Source organism: Acomys russatus, chromosome 7 (assembly GCF_903995435.1).
Source record: "Acomys russatus chromosome 7, mAcoRus1.1, whole genome shotgun sequence".
In the NCBI taxonomy this organism is placed as follows: Eukaryota; Metazoa; Chordata; class Mammalia; order Rodentia; family Muridae; genus Acomys; species Acomys russatus.
This window is the reverse complement of record NC_067143.1, coordinates 52,050,157-52,070,051: the sequence shown is the minus strand read 5'-3', so window position 1 is coordinate 52,070,051 and position 19,895 is coordinate 52,050,157. Positions and strand designations below refer to the sequence as shown.

General features: G+C 43.3%; 1 protein-coding gene across 1 annotated transcript in view; it reads left to right on the top strand.

Annotated features, from left to right (window-relative positions):
- The first annotated feature begins 4,287 nt into the window (after nucleotides 1-4,287).
- Nucleotides 4,288-19,895, top strand: part of Pold3 (DNA polymerase delta 3, accessory subunit) — a 39,664-nt gene continuing 24,056 nt past the window's right edge. The window contains exons 1-5 of the mRNA XM_051149010.1: nucleotides 4,288-4,457; nucleotides 6,111-6,166; nucleotides 11,211-11,313; nucleotides 15,535-15,574; nucleotides 17,266-17,398. Coding sequence (XP_051004967.1) covers nucleotides 4,398-4,457; nucleotides 6,111-6,166; nucleotides 11,211-11,313; nucleotides 15,535-15,574; nucleotides 17,266-17,398 — 392 coding nt within the window. The 5' untranslated portion in view covers nucleotides 4,288-4,397. The remainder of the gene's footprint in view (nucleotides 4,458-6,110; nucleotides 6,167-11,210; nucleotides 11,314-15,534; nucleotides 15,575-17,265; nucleotides 17,399-19,895) is intronic.

Genomic DNA, 19,895 nt, shown 5'->3' with positions numbered 1-19,895 from the left:
GACAGGGATGGGAGGCACTGGCTTTTTTCCCTTCACAAATGTTTGAGTTATTAAAATAAACATGTGAGGGGTTGGAGAGATGGTTCAGAGGACTAAGTTCTAGAAGCCATTGCCTATAATTCCAGCTTCAGGGGATCTAGTGCCCTCTTCTGGCCTCTTTGGGTGCTTACACACATGTGTATGCACACACATATGCATATAATTAAAAATTAAATAAGGACTAGGTGTAGTGGCACATACCTTTAATCCCTGCACTTGGAGGCAGAGGCAGATAGAGCTCTCTGAGTTCAAAGGCAGCCTGCTGTACATAGAAAGTTCCAGTCCAGCCAAGGCTATATAGTGAGACACTGTCTCAAAACAAGCAAACAACAAACACAAACAAACCATAACAAAAAAAATACAAAAAGATTTTTTAAAACAGACACATGGATTTCTAGGGACTGAAGAAGTGGACAGGTGTGAGTGAAATCAGAGGCAGGATGGGTGGTGCAGGTGTGAAAGAACCAGCAAATGCATGCCCTATCTGATGTCACCCTGAGGCTGAGTCTTGATCCTATGGCTCCCACTGCTGGCGTCACCACACACTAACATGCTTAAGTTTTGTCTGGCCACCTTTAGCTCTTAGGCTGATTGCTGGGCATGGTTTCTAGACAGCTGTTGAACTCCCAGAACGACACACTGCTGTTAAGCTTTATCCTTAAGACAGAGGGAGTAAAATTGTTTGCTTTGAAAGTCATGTCATAGAAGATGTGGGCAGAACCAGTAGCTCCGTTCCTTTTTGAAGGTTTGCATTTTATGTCTCAAATACAGAAAACACTTTAGATATCAGGAGTAAGACAACAAATTGGTTTTACATTACTTAGTGATTCACTTTTTTCTGTTTTCTCTGATTATAAAAATTTTATAGATCTGTAAAAAGTCAAACAGAAGAAGAGGAAGAGGAAGAAGAGGAAGAAAAAGAAGAAGAAGAAGAAGAAGAAGAAGAAGAAGAAGAAGAAGAAGAGAACAAAAGGCAGCCCAATGCTACTACTAAAATAAGCATGGTATTGGGAAGGTGGGCTTTAGGTATACAGGGGATAGGAACACATCTCCATCATTGGTTTGGAGCAAATAACTTAACTCTAAACAGTTTCTATAAAGTTGAGATAAAGATTTAAGTTATGTGACATCTATATAACAAGTATATTAGTATACAGGTGATATTTACGTCTTAGGCTGTTGAAGAGAGTACATGAGAATGTTGAAACACAAAGTCTATCACTGCACCTGCCCATTCAATGGATGGTAAGTCATGGTGGACACAGCTGAGCTCTTCCTTCTCAACAGTATTTTCCTCTTGGGTCCATTGCCTTCACTGTAACTACACTTAAATCAAAATACATTTATTGAGAGTCTATTACATGTGGGTTTAATGACATTATGAAGACAGTGATTTTGAAGTTTTATTTATTAATTATGGGGGGGGGCAGCTTCATGTATCATAGTGTATGGAGACCAGAGGACAACTCCACGGAATCAATTCTCTCTTTCCATCTTTATGTGGCTTCCTGAGACTGGACTCTTGGGTCATCAGCCTTATTCTGTAAGCACCATACCTGCTGAGCCATCTCACTGGCCTTATGATCATATTTAAAATTGTTTTTGTTTAAATAAACCTTGTTTCAAAGTCCATAGAGGTTGTTTCTTAGTTGGTCTTCCTGTTAATAACATAAAACTGAGCTGGGCGTGGTGGCGCAGAGGCAGAGGCAGGTGGTCATTGTTAAGTTCGAGGCCAGCCTGATCAACAAAGCCAGTCCAGGACAGCCAAGGCTACACAGAGAGACCTTGTCTTGAAAACAAAACAAAACAAAACAAACAAACAAATAATATAAAGTTGATTCCAAATGGGACCTTGTTGGTGCTACTTTTTTATTCTATTTTATTTTGGTTTCTTACACCTCTACCTCCCTCCCACACCCCACACCCCACACCCCATCCCCAGTGCTAGGTAGGAAAGAAAGAAGGTTAGTGGGGAGAGGGGATGGGGTTCTTTTTAGTTACTTCCATTTGGCTGGAACTGTCAGGTTCTTTGGGGGAACACCAATCTCAGTCATCAGAATATCCAGCAGTCCAGTGAACAGCAAACAAACCGGCTGCCTTCCTCCTCCTCCCACCCTCTCCTCGTGCTCTCGAAGCCTTCCTTGAAGTGTCCCTTTCCCCATTTCTGGCTCTTGTATTTATGCTCTTTCAGAGGCCTCAGAGTTCAACTTTCTCAGCTGACAAAGACCATGTCCCCCACCCCCCCTCTAGCCTGCATGAGACACTTATCAGCTGTGAACAAACCAAAAGCAGCCCCATATCCCACACTTGGGTTTAAAACAAAAACATGTAACTGGGTTTTTTAAAGAAACCAAAACGTCCACTACAGGACCTCATCTTCTGTAGGTGTGTATGTATGTGTGAAGGGATAATGGACTCTAACACAACCACTTGAGGGTTAGGGTCACTAGGGATGCCCGCTGCATACAGGCGTACAATAAATAATTGTTACTTGAAGAATACATATGAATGAAAAGACTTTCTTCATCTTTTATTTGTGGAAGGGGAAATTCCAAAGGATATTCTTCTCTGATTTATTTGTTTGTTTGTTTATTTATTTTTGGTTTTTCAAGACAGGGTTTCTCTGTGTAGCCTTGGCTGTCCTGGACTGGCTTTGTAGACCAGGCTGGCCTCCAACTCACAGAGATCCACCTGCCTCTGTTTCCTGAGTGCTGGGATTACAGGCATGCGCCACCACGCCTGGCTTCTGATTTATTTTTGATCCTAAAACCTGTAGGTGTATTTGTAGACAAAATTCTATAATCTCCTTTACATGGTCCTAGGTTTATTGACTGCCATTTCTAGCTATGGTTCTCTATGAAACCCCCACAACCCATTTGCTGGGTTGCTATGAGGCTAAATTTGAAAAGCGTTTGTTCAATATGTTTGTTAATGTAATAGCACAGCTGCTAACTACTATTAGAGTGATTGTGGTGGGCACAGCTTGAAGACTTTGTGTGTATTATCTTATTTATAACTTTAGCCAAATAAACTGGTTGGATTTCCCACTTGCTTCTTTTCCAGGCTTTTAACATTTCCCAAGAAACTCTTGCTTGACTCAAACAAAGAGCAGGTCCCTAATCACCCTCCACGTTTCCCATTCTTTATACATTCCCTCATCCAATTAGCAGCTTCCTCCCCCCCCCCCCCCCCACGGCAAGGAAGGGCACCCCATGGTTGATGCAAAAATCATGGTTCTCATCTTATAGAAAATGAGAAATAGTTTATTCTGGAGCTATTTATGGTGACCGTGGCCTGGGAACCCAGATTTAGGTTACCTCCCAATTTCATGCTCCAATGTGTAAGCAGTGTGACTAAGTTTTCATAGTTTCGCAGAACAGAGACAGTCACAAATCAAGGCAAGTTTAAAATACATTCAGGGAGGCAGGTACTTCGAGATGCAAGAAGCTTTCCTATAGGCTCAAGATGCTGTCTGATGGCATCCGTAGCTTCTGGGTTGCTGGAAGCTAATGTCTGCGAAGTTAACAGATTGCAGAAAGTTTCTATCAGTTAAGTCACAAGGTGTTAATTCTGATACAGAAGTGGGTAAGGAAGGCTCCAGAAGGCTAGAACTAGCCTAAGACTCTCTGGTAATTAGTCTCTGGACTCACAGCATTTCAATCTCTCCTCAGTAATGAAATTCTTTCTTTCTTTCTTTCTTTCTTTCTTTCTTTCTTTCTTTCTTTCTTTCTTTCTTTCTTTCTTTTTTTTAAAATCAAGACAGAGTTTCTCTGTGTACCCTTGACGGTCCTGGATTCACTTTGTAGAACAGGCTGACCTCGAACTCACAGCGATCCACCTGCCTCTGCCTCCCGAGCGCTGGAATTAAAGGCGTGCGCCACCACGCCCGGCTCTGAAATTCTAATCAGTCATTCTCTGCAGACCTGCCTTCTTTTCAAGAGTTCACAACACCCTAGATATTGGGAACAAAACCCAGGCTGGGAGGAAAGTGAGCTACCATCGAGTTCCAGTGCTAGACAGCAAGAGGTGTTTTTCTCACTTTCCAAGTGGAAATATTCTTACTCATAGCTGTGAAATATGTGTAGTGAGTCAGTCTACTAGTGGCAGAGGAGAGATTAGAATGCTCCCAGCTCCGCACAGATAACCACGCTCTCACTACTCATTTCCGGTCTCGATCCTGCTTTCCGCTACGTCAACCCAGGGCGGCTTCTTAATAGTTTGGCCCTCACGCGCCGCCGTAGTGCGGCGCCTCGGTTGCCGTGGGAGACGACCTGCGACCTGAGAGTGTGCATTGCCGTTTCCCGCCGGCGGGAGCTGCAGCTGGGGGCTGAGCAGAAGCTTGAACAAGCCGCACCACCATGGCGGAACAGCTGTATCTCGAAAACATAGACGAGTTCGTCACCGACCAGAACAAGATCGTAAGGAGCTAGGACCTGGGGGTGGTGGGTGCGGGCGCGCGAGGCGGGTGTGCGGGGTCCTGGGCCTGCCGGGGCGGCGGGAGGGTCTCGATCCCGGAGCTTATGGCTTCATGGGCTGGGGGTCGGCCAAGGAGGGGCGGGGGCGCAGGTCACCGCGAAGCGCCCCTGGCATAGACAGGACCTGCGGGCAGAGCCTAGGGCGCGCCGAAGCTCGCCAGCCTTGGGCGGGCGTGCGGGGCGCTGGGGCGCAGAGCCAGGGAAACAGGCGGGGTTCGTGAGGCCTCCTCCTCCTTACCCTGCCGGGTGGTGGGCCCTTGAAGTCCCGTGTTCAGCTTGGGGGGGGGGGGGGCGGAATTGGACGACTTATCACAGCTAACGATTGGTTATCCCCCAGAGACAGTTTCCTCTTCCTGGAAATTTAAATATTGAAAGCAACTTGACCCGCCTCCCCGGGCTGGTGTAAAGATCTAGAGAAACTCTAATGTTTCCCTTGCGTTGCCTTTGTGAGCTGGTGTACCAGTTTGGTACCTCTCAAGCCTTCTAGGCTGCAGTGTTATCCCTAGAAGTGGAATTTGAAGCAAAAGGCCAAATGACGTGTTTATGGGGATAGATAAATTTTTTGTTTTTGTTTTTGTTTTGTTTTTCGAGACAGGGTCTCTCTGTGTAGCCTTGGCTTCCCTGGACTCACTTTGTAGATCAGGCAGGTCTCGAACTTATAACGATCCTCCTGCGTCTGTCTCCCAAAGTGCTGGGATTAAAGGTGTGCGCCACCATGCCCGGGGATAGGTAATTCTTGACTCCTAGGTTTTCTGGTTCCCACACCACTTGTCCTTTTTTACACCTCCTGCCCCCAAACAGGGTTTCTCTGTGTAGCCGTGGCTGTCCTAGACTAGGCTGGCCTCGAACTCACAGAGATCTGTCTTCCTTTGCCTGCTGAGTGCTGGAATTAAAGGCGTTCACCACTACTCCTGACTGCTTTGTAGATGCTTTTTAAAAATTTACTTATTATTTATACTGTATTTTGCCTGCATGTGTGCCTCCATGTCAGAACAGGGCACCAGATCCCATTATAGATGGTTATGAGTCACCATGTGGTTGCTGGGAATTAAACTCAGGACCTTCCGAAGAACAGCCAGTGTTCTTAGCCTCTGAGACATCTCTCCAGCCCCCTGCTTTGTAGATTCTTAAAACAGTTTTTTTTCTGTTACATTTTGTGTTATTTGTGTGTGTGTGTGTGTCTGTGTGTGTCTGTGTGTCTGTGTGCATGCGCGGGCCATTCAAGAACATGCCCACACATGCCCCCACCCATGCCATGGCACACGTGTGGATGTCAGAGGACCAGCTCTCCCATTCCACCCTACGAATCCAAGGGATCAAACTCAGGTTCTTAGGGGTATGGTAGCAAGCTTCTTTATCCATGGAGCCACCTCTCTGACCCACCTTTGTAGATTCACTTGCACTGATCAGTCTGGAAAATATCTGAGTGTTTGTAAGATCAGCATCTTGGCCTCACTCGTCGCATGGATGGCTTTTCTAACTGATAGCTACTGTAGTTTACAGGACATCATGACCCAAGAATAAGAGCCTTTAGGAGCAGGCTCTGTGCTCCTGGGATCATCTAATCCAACCTTAAATGTTATTTTTTTCTTTCAGGTGACTTACAAGTGGCTAAGCTATACACTAGGGGTTCATGTTAACCAGGCCAAACAGTAAGTCCAATTTACTGCTCATTTTAATGGTGTTGGAAGTTTTCTTAAACTATTTATTTTTTCCAGCTTAGTACTTTTGTTTATTTGCAAATTTCACATCATGCACCCTGATCACACTCACTTCCCAGTCCTCCTAGCTCCACCCCATATGCTTGTGACCTCCCCTCCCCCCAAAAAAAAACCACCCAGAAGTCCAATTTGTGTTTTTGTGTTGTCCATATACACCCTGGAACACGGTCAGATTCCTAGTAGCCAGGCCCTTAAAGAAAAGTTCAGCTTCATTTTTAATTCGCTTAGGTTAGAAATGACTGTTTACCTCTGGGTTAATAGGAAAGAATGTTATTTTCATGACTTTGATCTCTTTTGAATTGTGTCTGTGTGTTCACATGTATGAATATGGATACGCATAGGCCACAGAGCCACAGGGTGCGCACAGGTCTCACTCCTCCCATTGTAACTGGCTTGAGATGGACCTCTTTTTATTCTCCGCTGTGTACACCAGACTGGTTGACTGCAAGCTTCTGAGGACTCTTCTGTCTCTGCCTCCCTCTTGCCGCAGGACAGCTAGAGTTACAGCAGTGTGCTACTTTATCCAGCTTTGCTTGGGTTCTGGGGATCTGAACGCAGGTCCTCATGCTTGCATGGCCGGCACTGGGCCCACTTCACCATGTCCCCAGCCCTGTGTGGCCTTGGGTACAACTGTGTGGTGGTAATTTAGCTGGATTTCTTTGCAGCCTTGGCTTCTGGCTAGCATCACTTGTGTGGTGGGGTTTGAATGAGAGTGACACCCCCGCCTCCCCCATAGGCTCAGATATTTGAACTTTTGGTTCCCAGTTCGTAGCGCTGTTGGGGAGGTTTGGGAGGTGCAGCCTTGCAGGAAGAGGTGCGTCACTGGAGGCGGGCTTTGAGGGTGTATGGTCTCACCCCACTTCGCGCTCATGTTCTCTGTTGTGTGCTTATGTTTGGCGTTTGAAGATGGAAGCTCTCAGCTCCCTGCTCACCCTCCCTTGCCTGTCATGATGGCCTCTTATCCCTCTGGAACTGTGTGCCCAAATAAAGTCTTTAATCCATAGGTTGCTTTTGTCGTGGTCTTTTATCACAGCAACAGAAAAGTAACTATTTTATTAAATGCACCAACAAGCTCAGATGTAGGAGTGCAGCATGCCGTCGTGCTCTCTCTCCTTCTTCAGCCACCTTCCCTGCACAGCTCAGAACCATTTGCCAGGAACGATACTGCCCACTGTGGGCTGGCCCTGCCTACATCAGTTGACAGTCAAGGCTTGTTCAGCCTGTACTGTGTATTGGTACATAATTTATATTTATGGCCAAAACCTATTCCATTATATGATGTATTGGTTTCTTAGCTCCAAGGTTGCTCTGACAGAGTACTGCAAAGTAGGTACCTTAGAACACTAGAGAGTGACTGAGTTCAGTTCTGCAGGCTGCTGGTGCTCTTTCTTGATGGTTTCCTTAGAGGCACAGGTGATTTGCTTGTTGATGAATCTGTCCTTGTTCTGATTACTATGAGTGTGCAACAAATTGGCCAAAAATTTAGTGGAAGCAGGCCGTTTTATCCCACCTTAGGCTCTGCAGTGTGGGCGGGCACAGTGGGAATGGCTTGTCTTAGTTGTATGGTGTCTGGAGCTTCCGGGGCTATGGACCAGGGTGTTCTCATGGCCTCTCTGTAGGGCTTGGGCTTTCTTACAGCATGGCGTCTTTAGGCAGGCAGATCGCTTACAGCTGCTCAGGGCTCGAACAGCTGTCCTGCCGCACAGCAGAAGCCATTCATCTTTATGACTTGCTTCACACTCACGCAGTGCCTCAGAAGTTCTCCTGGATTCAGTGCCTGGGCTCTACCTCTCAATTAAAAATTGTAGAGCAGCATCTAGAGTGGGCAATGCTGTCTCAGCCATGTTTAGAAAATGTAAGGTGTAAATAAAAAGGTATGGTGGTGTACACCTTTAATCCCAGCACTCAGGAGACAGGCAGGTGGATCTCTGGATTTGAGGATAGCCTGGTCTAGAGTACGTTCCAGAACAGCCAGGGCTACACAGAGAAACCCTGTCTTGAAAAACCAAAAAAAAAAAAAAAATTTAGAAAGAGAGAGAAACTAAGAACTGAAAACAACACTTTTTTTGTTTTGTTTTTCCAAGACAGGGTTCTTTGTATAGCCCTGCCTGTCCTGGAACTCACTCAGGTAGACTAGACTGGCCTCGAAATCACAGTGATCCTCCTGCCTCTGCCTCTCAATTGCTGGGATTAAAGAGTGCACCAGCACTGGCCAGCCAGTTCTTTCTTAAAGTGTTATTTTACTCTTTGTCTCTGACAGACATGCTCCTTCCTTATTGATTTAAACACGATAATTTCAGATTGTGAAAATATTATGGAGGGCTAAAATTGGTGTAGTCCTGGGGTAAATTATGATTAGAACTGATAAGAAAACTTAATGGTCTCAAAGGGGAGGTTGTAATTTAGCATATATTCTGTAGGATGCCTTGTTTTTTTCTCACTATTTTCAAAGGATATTTCACTTATCTTGTTCTCAGAAATAAGAGTACTTGACTTTATTAAGTGAGACAAACATGTTAAAGTCTGTGTAAGCTCCTTTGTTAAAGGCTTGTCATGAATTCAGTAAAAGGAAATAGATTAAAAAGAAAACAACAATAACAAGTGAGAGAAGAAACTTAGTAATAAGAGGCAAACTGGGATTTATTTGAGGAAATCTGTCTAGAAGACAATGCCTGCTGGCATAGGCACGATCAAGAGCTGTGGAGAGGCCTGCACTTGGCTGCCATGCCGCAGAGCGTTGTGGACATGGCACTTGCCTATTTGGCCTTCTGTTAGCATGGTCCTAATTAGCGTAAATAGTCAGGAGTCCACCACCCCATCTGCCTTTTTTTTTTTTTTTTTTTTTTTTTTTGACACAGGGTTTCTCTGTGTAGCCTTGATTGTCCTGGAGTCATTTTGTAGACCAGGCTGGCCTTGAACTCACAGCAATCCGCCTGCCTCTGCCTCCCGAGTGGTGGGATTAAAGGCGTGCGCCACCACGCCCAGCTTATCCCCTTCTAACGTAATCACTACAGTGAGGGAGACAGGAGAGAACAAGAACCCACAAAACTGGCAAATGGGCCGCACTTTGTACTGAAGTAACTGATGGTCTGTGGGAAAGGCAGCCATATAAACTAAGTGGTAGTGTGCGGTGTGGTAGGTGTCGTGGTACTTGATGTGGGATCAGCTATATTAACACTCTGGAGACGGAGGTGTTCTGCTGGGCTTCGTGTGTTAGAGAAGACTTGGGGTAGGAGGTAGTTCCTGAGCGCTTGTCTCCACGAGGACTTAGGTAGATGAGACCTGTGCGTGCCTGCAGTTCCCTATGTAAGCCAGACTGGCCGCAGACTCAAGAGACCTGCCTGCCTCTGCCTCTGCCGCCTCGGGTTAAAGGCAGGCAGGTGGATCGCTGTCCAAGCTCCTCCCAATATCAAGCTTACACTCTAGGAAAGAGAGGGCTGGTCCAAATGGCAAGAGCTTTGACTCCTTTGATTCTCTTTAGTACACAAGTGGCCACTCAGTAAAGTTTTCGCTTTGTTTTTAATCTGTTGGCTTTTTTTTCCTGACTTGCATTTTAAAACTTCACTGTGACAACCTCACAGATAATGACGGTGAGAAGAGGGTACAGTTGACACTGGGAATTGAGATAGTCTAGCAGAGAGGTTTGGAGGGCGTAGAGTTAAGAAATAGTTGCGAGAGAGGGCTAATGAGACTTAGCAACTCATTGCATGAGGAGAGGTAAAGGGTGAAAACTCCCAGATTTCTGGCTAAGGTGACTGAACATATTCCATGTCCCAGGAAACTCCTCAGACTCAGGCAGACTCGGGTAGGTGGTCATACTAAAATAGAGCAAGAAGATGGCTAAAAACAACACCAGCAGCCAAGGAAAGGAAGGCACCGGAACCGCAGGAAACAACTAGGGTAGCAGGAGACTCAGGCCAGGGTATCATGGAAGCTACGAGGGGGCATCTGGAGAAGAGAGTAATTGATCAACAGGGAGGTTGAGGTTTTCTTTGGCATTTTAATTAATTAAGCGACAGCATCTTACTATGTAGTTCTGGGTGACCTGGAGCTCGCTGCCTAGTCCAGGCTAGCCTTGAACTCATAGAGATCCCCCTGTCTCTCCCTCTAGTGTTAAAGGCATGTACCACCACAGCTAGCTCTCAGAATTTCTGACTTTCTGGCTATTCTCAACTGAAGTGTGACATGTTGAAACTTCTAAATATTTCTTGAAATAAAGACAAATGATGGGCATATTTTTATTGTTGTCAAACTCTAGATTATTGAGGGGAGTCAACATAGTATTTTGGGTGATTGCGATAAAAGTGAGTAAGGACGTTACTGCAAGCGACTTCTCTGCATTTAGTTGTGGCTGTGTCAGGCTAATGAACACTGTGGATGTGGGTGGTGTAACACCTGCTATAACCCTGTCATGAGACATCTGATTCTAAGTAATTCAGTCGCATCAGAAGTGTGTGTGTGTTTGCATGATGCACATGATAGCTTGGAATGTTTAACATAGTGACCACCTAGAACTACTAAAAACCCAAGTCTTCTCCATCCCCCCAAAGCACATATATAAGGCAGTGGCTACTTTGAGAATAGAGGCTTGTAGACAGTGTATGAATTTGGGTTATTAGAATTGTTCATGTAGAAATGGCAGTTCTGCTTTATGCCTTAGGATATGAAGCCTAGAAAACTTTATTCTGGATTCCATATGTCTAGATTTATTTCAGTTACTTCCTGGGTCACTGAGCCAACCCAAACAAGTTGGCTCTAGTCTCATGCTCCATCTAAAGTTCATTTGTTGTTGTTTTTTCAAATATCTGTTCAGTAAGTTAAGAAAATGTGCTATTTAGAAAACTGCCAGGCCTTATCTATATGACTTCCAAGCCAGGAGCTGACGCCGTGAAGGCGATGGCGTCAGGAGCTGACGCCGTGAAGGCGACGCCGTGAAGGCGCACACTAACGAGTCCCTCTGTCTCGCTTGGAACAGGATGCTGTACGAATATGTTGAAAGGAAGCGGAAGGAGAACTCGGGAGCTCAGCTGCATGTTACCTACCTGGTGTCTGGCAGTCTTGTACAGAACGGACACTCTGTAAGTTCTCTCGTAGTGAGCCTGTGTGCGCGTGAGATGCAGACAAGATTCGACATAACAGCAGGAAGAAGCACAGTGCAATGGCATGGAAGTTTTAAAGCACCTCTTGAAAAGAGTGAGCAATTGGAAGCTCTAAACTAAATTTGACACTCAGGAAGGTTTAGGCGATGCCTTGGCTGTGATGAAGAGACTATCATTGTTAGTTACCTAGGGAACGAGGCATTAGAGACAGAGGCTTTTCCTTGAACCTCTTTTTTTTCTCTTGAATATGGATTGAGGACACTGGTACTTAATTTTCATCCTGCTCAAATTTTAAGCCACAAATTCAAGTCTTAAGAAAGGAGAAAAGGGGCCTGGAGAGATGGCTCAGAGGTTAAGAGCACTGTCTGCTCTTCCACGGGTCCTGAGTTCAATTCCTAGCAACCACGTGGTGGCTCACAACCATCCATAATGAGATCTGCTGCCCTCTTCTGGTGTGCAGGCACACATGCAAGCAGAATACTATACAAATAATAAATAAATAAATATTTTCTTCTTAAAAAAGAGAAAAAAAAAGAGCCAACTTTGCTTTTTATTTAATCGGTCACTTAGAGGTGCCCACTGGTGGGGGTGGGCAAATGAAGGCTTTGCAGTCCAGAGGCATGGGCTGGGAGAATGCTTAGCTTCCTGTATCTTTTTCTGTTCTAGTCCCTTCTGCATCTAGTCCACCAACATAGGGTACTGTTGCTTTTTCATCTTAACCACAAAGCAGTCTTGGGTCTGTTGGTCTCCTGTTGACCTCCATGTCCTTCTCAGGGCAGGCACAGGCACCACTGGTCTTCCTTCGCAGGCCTTGTGGAACACCAGAAGCTCTGTTGTCTTGTACCTCTTGCTCCAGACTGAATCCTGGGAACATTCATAGTTTTCACACACTGGCTTCCTGTCCGGTGCATGGCGTACCTTCTCTGTCCTTACTGTCCTTGAGCCTTGGCTTCCTGTTCAGTGCATGGCGTGCCTTCTCTGTCCTCACTTTCCTTAGCCTATCTGAACGTACTTCTGTTTCACATCGTCAGTCCCAGGATCCAGGACTTAAAGATCCACTAAAATCTTTTTTTCTTCCCTTTTGACTTTCCCTTAAAATTCTAAGTTCACAGTCTCAACTTTATTTGCCATAACACTGACGGGATTTGTTTTGTTTTGTTTTGTTGGTTTTTCGAGACAGGATTTCTCTGTGTATCCTTAGCTGTCCTCTATTCTCTTTGTAGACCAGGCTGGCCTCGAACTCACAGTGATCCGCCTGCCTCTGCCTCCCGAGTGCTGGGATTAAAGGCGTGCGCCACCACGCCCAGCAGGGGTTTGTTTTTGTTTTGTTTTTTTTTTTTTTTAACAAGAGTCCCAAGCATATGAAATTTAAAAGCTTTTAAGTGGATTTGGTTACATATGAGGAGAGACAACGCTTTGGGATCAGATCCCTGTACTCTCCAGCCAGCATTTTCTTTCCTTGTTGGCACGCTGTTTGCAGCTCAAGTGTTTAGTCAGCAGTGGTTCTCAACTTGCTAACGCTGTGGCCCTTTAATACCTCGTGCTGTGATGACCCCCCCCAACCATAAAATTATTTTGTTTCTACTTCATAACTAATTTTGCTACTGTTATGGATCACAAATCTGATATGCAGCCCTCAAAGAGATCACGACACACAGATTGAGAACCATTGATTACTGGGTTCTTGTGTTAAAGTCATCACCTAATTTATTATTAATTTACCAGAGGTTATAAAATTGTCAAGTTTTAAGCTGGAATCTTTCTATGAAGAGTCGTTGTTGTTGTTGTCATTTTAGGACAGGTGCTCCCCTAGCATGTGCAGGGTTCAGGGTTGACCTTCAGCACTAAACACTAAAACAAACAAAAATTTACTTTGATGCCAAGCATAGTTGCTCATACCTGTAATCGACAACATTTGAGAAACTGAGACAGGAGGATTACTGAGTTTGAGGCCAGACTGAGCATAGTGTAAGTTTCTGTCTCCTAAAAACCAACCAACCAACCAAACAAACAAACAAAAAGCTTGCTTGACTTTTTTTTTTAATATTGCTCTTCTATATTATGAATTTTGGTGGTTCCTAACATTGATATAAGTACATGTTGCTTCGCCAAATAAGAGATTTAGAGTAGAAAAACGAGTATTTTACTAACAATTACTGAAAATTGTTCAAGAATGTTTTTTGTTTGTTTTGTTTTTCTGGCATGGGTTTTCTCTATATAACAAGCCCTGGCTGTTCTGGACTCACTTTATAGACTAGGCTGGACTCAAACTCATAGAGATCCACTTGCCTTTGCCTCCCAAGAGCTCAGATTAAAGGTGTGTACCACCACTACCTGGCTTTGTTTCCTTTTTTTTTTCCCCCTGTATAAATCACCTAATCTGTCATTGTGGCAGTTTAAATTCATGATCTATTTAAACTCGGTTTTTTTCCCTTTTGCTTTTAATTTGTTAGTTCCCCCTGTTCCATGTAGGTGATTATTGGATTGGTTGGCTTTTCCCTTCTGTTTTCATTGTAGTTCTTAGATATGCTTTTAATAGAAACAACTGTATTTACTTATATTACCCTTTTCTTAGATAAATGTTCTTGCATTTTTGTTTGTTTTTTTTCGAGACAGGGTCTCTCTGTGTAGCCTTGGGTGTCCTGGACTTGCTTTGTAGACCAGGCTGGCCTCGAACTCACAGCGATCCACCTGCCCCTGTAGCCACAGAGGGGCTGCATTGATATGTTGGTTGATTCATCAGTTCTTATTGATCCTCTTGGCTGTTTCAGATGGGCCACAGTGAGCCCTTCGTGTGTATGGCTTCTGTGTTCTAGGGCTACATTCCCGGGCAGCATTGCTGGGCCAGGGGTACGTGGGGCTTAGCAGACACTTCTGCTCTCATTCTCACCAACGGTCAATGAAGTTCTCGGCCCCATACAGCGCCTGTAATCACGAGTCAGGACCATTGCTTCTTTTGGCTGGGAACTGTTTGCTCACACTTCCTGTGTTTCTCTAAAAGCTCTTAATTTTCCTCAATTCATCTTTGTCTTTATGTTTTGATGCTATAGCATTCTTTGTGATACAAGTGTTAGTTGTTTATTCTCATCATTTGTCTTTGTACTTTGCTTGAAATTTTTTGTTTTCATTTAAAATGCTTTCTTTTAAGAGTGTTTCAGTTATTCCTGGATACTGAATTAATCTTAGGATAGTTTTAAGTTATGGACAATTCACAGATTTTCTTCTATTGCATAGATAGATGTTTTTATTAACATTTAAGTCTAATCCACCTGGAATTTATGTCAGCATATGGTGTGAAGCAAATCTAACTTTTTATTAATTTATTCTTTCATATATTACATCCCAACCGTAATTTCCCCTCCCTCTGCCCCCTACTCTCCTCCCTCTGCATCCACCACTCCTCTGTTGCCCTTCAGAAAAGGACAGGCAGGCCTCCCAGGGATATCAACCAAACATGGCATACCAAGTTGCAATAAAATTAGGCACCTCCCCTTTTATTAAGACTGAGCAAGGCAATGCAGTAGGAGGAAAAGGGTCCCAGAAGCAGGCAAAAGTGTCAGAAACAGCCCCTGCTCCCTCTCCCAGGAGTCCCACAAAAACGCCAAACTACACAACTATAACATTGTATAGAGGGCCTGGGCTAGACCCATGCGGGATCCTGATTGTCAGCTCAGTCTCAGCAAGCCTCTGTGAGTCTAGGTTTGTTGAGTCTTAGGGCTTTCTTGTGGTGTCCTTGACCACTCTGGTTCCTGCAATCCTTTCGGTCCTCCTAATAGGATTTCCCAAGCTCCGCCTAATGTTTGGCTGCGGATCTCAGTCCGTTTCCATCAGTTGCTGGATGAAGCCTCTCCGGTGATAATTTGGCTAGGCACCAATCTATGAGTATAGCAGAATAGACAGCTCTAACTTTCATTTATTCATTGATTATATAGTAATTATCATTAAATCATTTGCTAAAAATTGTTCTTATATTGTTTTGAGATACAGTTTGTTTCATGAAAGTATTGAGGCTGGCTTCTCATTTTCCTTAATTTCTCTTTTCAAGAACCTGTAAAATATGAAAATTAAAAATAATTCAGACTGCTCTTTCCTGCAGGGTACGCAGTGTTTTTCTTATTTCATAGCTAAGCACAACTGAGTTATTGTCTAGGAAGCTGAACTTCTGTAACCTCAGCACTGATGGAGTGTTGTTCTTTGCAGTGCCACAAGGTCGCAGTAGTGAGAGAAGATAAACTGGAAGGTAAGCCTTTGAGCAGCTGAGTAGCCTTTCTGCTTTTCATCTTAGGGCATTGATTGGGTTCAGTCTGTCTAGATTGTATTGGGCTATTTAACTAAAGAGTTTTATATTTCTTTTATAATGGTTTCTGAGACATTAAAATCTTCTTCCATCTGCCTAATTTCCCACTTTGAAGATTCGTAGCAGCTACATGTATAAAGTACATGTATGACAGATTTCAGGACCCATGGAAGACATAAAAATTGTCATGAATTCCAGATGACATGGCTCCTTAAAGTGTGGGTTGTGACCCCATGTGGAGTTGAGTAACCGAATGTAGAGCACGCAAAAAGATTACCAAACTCTCATAACAACCAAGACTTAATTTAAAATCAGACGTGATGAGTCTTGATGGTTTTGTGGCAGTGCTCACCCACCTTGCTTCCTGTACCCCACTGCAGCCTTAGTTCTGACCACACGGTGAGTGCCCTTGTGTTGTATGCCATCCTGACATGCGACACCAGTGAGCACGCCAGAAACACTTTGGCTTAGGCTTGAGGCTCTGGACGACATAAGCTGTGTTGGATGTTCTCAGTTGTAGTCTTTACTGTATATGCAAACTTCTGGGCTCTAATAGAAAGAAAACACTTTAATTATGAAAAATAAAGAATTAACATTTTTCTGCCATCGTTTCTTAGCATGTAAGTTATCAAGTTAGTATGTTTGGAGATTGTATTTATGTTAGAATATTTGATTCAAAAAATTGCTATTTGAGTTGCTACTAGCTTTATTTTTTAAAAAAAAAAATCAGTGAATTCCAGTGTGGATTAGAAGAGGATTTCTAACAATCTGAAATGGCCTAAATATACTTCTTCTATTTTTTACTATGTATTTCTGCAAAGTGGTGGCGTTGTCAGCATTGATGGTTATAAAAGCAAAATATCGATCAGCTAAAAAACATTGATATGTCCTGCATTCTCCAGTGTCAGATGTTCAGCCATGATTTCAATACTTTGTATAAAAATAAACACACACACTTGTTTCATTACTGAGTTAAATTTGTTTTCAGTCTTTATATATGTATGCCAAAGGGCTGTTTTAAAATAAAATTATTTATGACTTACTATCAGTAAGTATTTAAATTACATACCTGTTTTTTTCTATGTAAGGTTGCATAAAACTTTCTCTGGCAAAATAGGAAATGTTAAGAAACGGCCATGTGTGCTGCCATGTCCCAAGCTCTGTGCTAGGCACTGGGGACAGGGAACAGGTTAGGCACAGTGTTATCCCTTGTGGAACCCGGTGGGCTCCTGTGCTGTCTTCCTTCTGATTTTGCTCTGTGGACTCTACTCTTTCCCTAAACTGAAATTGTAACATATAACTAAATCTTCTTGGTAGAGCTGAGTCTTCTCAGGTATGGGTTACTTAATTATTGCTAACTGACTGAAAACAAAGCATCCTAACCATCATTAATTATGAATTACTGTTTGCCGAGTGTCCCTCACAGGTGCTGTGCTTAGCAATGACTCAGCACCATCATGTCCCCATTGTAGACAGAGGCTTGATGTTATACTTTACATGGAGCTGTTTGGCCTGGTAGAGTTTTTGGATCACCTTAGATTGCAAATGGTTTTAGTGCAGAAGAGTTTCTTGTTAAAGTCCCCACAAGCTATGAAGTTGTGTATTAACAGCCTGCTTTTCCTGTTGACTTGTAGCAGTGAAGTCCAAGTTAGCTGTGACTGCCAGCATCCATGTGTACAGCATCCAGAAAGCTATGCTAAAGGACAGTGGGCCTCTGTTCAATACCGACTATGACATCCTTAAAAGCAATTTGCAGAACTGCAGCAAGTAAGCTCCTTAATGTTCTTGTGGGCTTCTTTACGAATTGATTTTGTAAGGTGTTTACACAGTGGCTGCCTCTTAAGAGTGAATGCCAAGTCTAGTAAAGCCCCATTTATCTTGCAGTGAGACACATGCCTGGTTTTATTAGTACATCATAAGGTGAAAAATAGCAGCCACAACCCAGATTGAAAGCTCCAGTGGACTCCCATAAATCTCTCTCTCATATATTTACCCTGTCATCACCACCAGAGATGTTTGTTGTGCCCCTCACTACCCCTTTGCCCCAGTCCCTGCCTGTCTAAATCTTACCCATCCTTTAGTAGCTAGGTCAAATGTTGCCCTTCAAAAAATTGTTCCTAAATTTGATGTTCCCATTCCTTCCAGCCAAAAGTAAGTTGGCCCCAAAGCACCATAGCCAAGATCAGATCTTGTAAATCTTTTGTGTTCTTCAGGGTACTGGACAATGACTGACTATAATGTGTGTGCATTTTAGAAACTGATAATCATAGGTTAGGTTGTGTTTTGCTACTTGCTAGCTCAGTGGCTTTGGACTAGTTACTTAATACTCTCTAGCTTTGGTTTCTTCATGTTTAAATCAGTTGTGATAATCCCTCCTTTGTGAGAGTGTACTGTGGGCTCAAGTCAGTTTTCTAAAAATATACTTGAGTATCTACCACCTTGATTTAATAATAATTTAAATTTGGGGGCTGGAGAGATGTCTCAGAGGTTTAGAGTACTTAATTACTTCTGCAGAGGAACGGAGTTCAATTCCTAGTACCCACATAGTGGCTTACAGCTATCAATAACTCCAGTTCCAGGGAATCTAACACCTACTTCTGGCCTCCTTGGATCCTAGGTGAGCATGTGGCACACAGACACGCATGCTGGCAAAACACTTACATATAAAATCAGATAAATAAATCAAAAGGTAGCTTGACTTTGTGTGGCATACATCTGGTGAATACCGAGCAAGAGCTACACACTTTTGAGAATGTGGCCCAGGGCCTGTTCCTGAGGTTGGTGCCTACAGGAGGTAGCAGTTATAGTGCAGTGCTATTAGAACAATGATATGAAAAGGTTTTAGAGACAGGCATTTATTACCAGCTTCTGGATGGGTGGAGTGAAGGGGAAAGACAGGTGGCTTTCCAAAGAGTTAAGGCGTCTAGGTTGAGATGCAAAGGCCCAGTAGAAATTGCCAGATAAAGGAGTGTCAGAGTAAAGATGGAGCTGAGAGAGAAACATGACATTGCATAATCATTATTGTCTATGACTGGAACATAGGTGGAAAATAATTAGAAGACTGGAGTCAGGTTCTTTTGAGTATTTCTATAGAGCTTACTTAGACTTTACTCTGAGAAGAGCTGCTGGGTTTTGGACATGTGGAACTGATGAGAAATCTCAAGTAAAGATATCCATTGCAATAGGTAAATCTCAAGGTAAACAGAACGGTTTTGCACCAGAGCAGCAGCTACAGCTATGAAGAGAGAATGTGTAGATTGGAAGAAGGACCGAAGATGAAACTCAAGGTTACAGTGTTTACCAGCTGTATAACTTTCTACAAATTATTTAGCCTCTTCATGATTCAGCTTCCTTATGGTAGAGCCTGCAACGGCACCAACCTCACGTGTTATAGAGGATTAAGTAAATTAAGGTATGCAGAGCTCTTACAGTTGTGTTTGGTTCATAGTAAGTGCTCTTTAATAGTAGCTTTTTATTTTAATGAATGGACAGAAAAAGAGGGGTCTAAGAAGCAGCATCCAGTGAAGTGGAAAATTATGAAAATATATGGAGTTACATAAGCTGAGGATAGAGTTTAAGGAATAGGGTTGGTGGATGCAAGAGAAGCAAGTCAGGTAGAAATGGAAGATGTCCATTGGATCTAGGGATGACCTTCTGTACATACATACACACATACACACACACAATATTTATTTATTTGTTTGTTTGTTTGTTTATTTAAGGGGATGTGGTTCACTGGTAGACCTTGGTTGTCATAAGGCCCTGAGTTCTGCCCTTAGCACTGCAGAATAAAGTGCAACCACAGAAATAACCATAAGATTGGTGCTGAAGCAGGTGGATCACTGAGGATCAGAGGAGTGGTTGAAGATAATAAAGGGGATAGGGTAGATAGACACAGATCCTTGGAAAAGTTGATACAGAATCAACAACTGTTTTTCCTTTAAATACCATCTGATTAGGGTTCCTGTCAGTTAACTTAACTTTTCCAAAATGGTGCCTGGTACATAGTAAACTAATATTGACTGTATTAATAATAATGGGTATTAGGGTAGGGGTTTGGGGGTTGGTTTTGTTTTGGGTTTTTTTGTTGCTTTATTCTAAAACTTTGAATATAATGAGCATTTGAGTATTTATTAGGTAGCGAGAGAATAATTTACAAATCTCCTGTTTTGGAGAAGGATTTCAAGAAAAAAATAGCACTTTGCTAATTTTGATTTTTGTTTTGTTTTTTGAAGAATTTCTCTGGGTAACAGCCCTGGCTGTC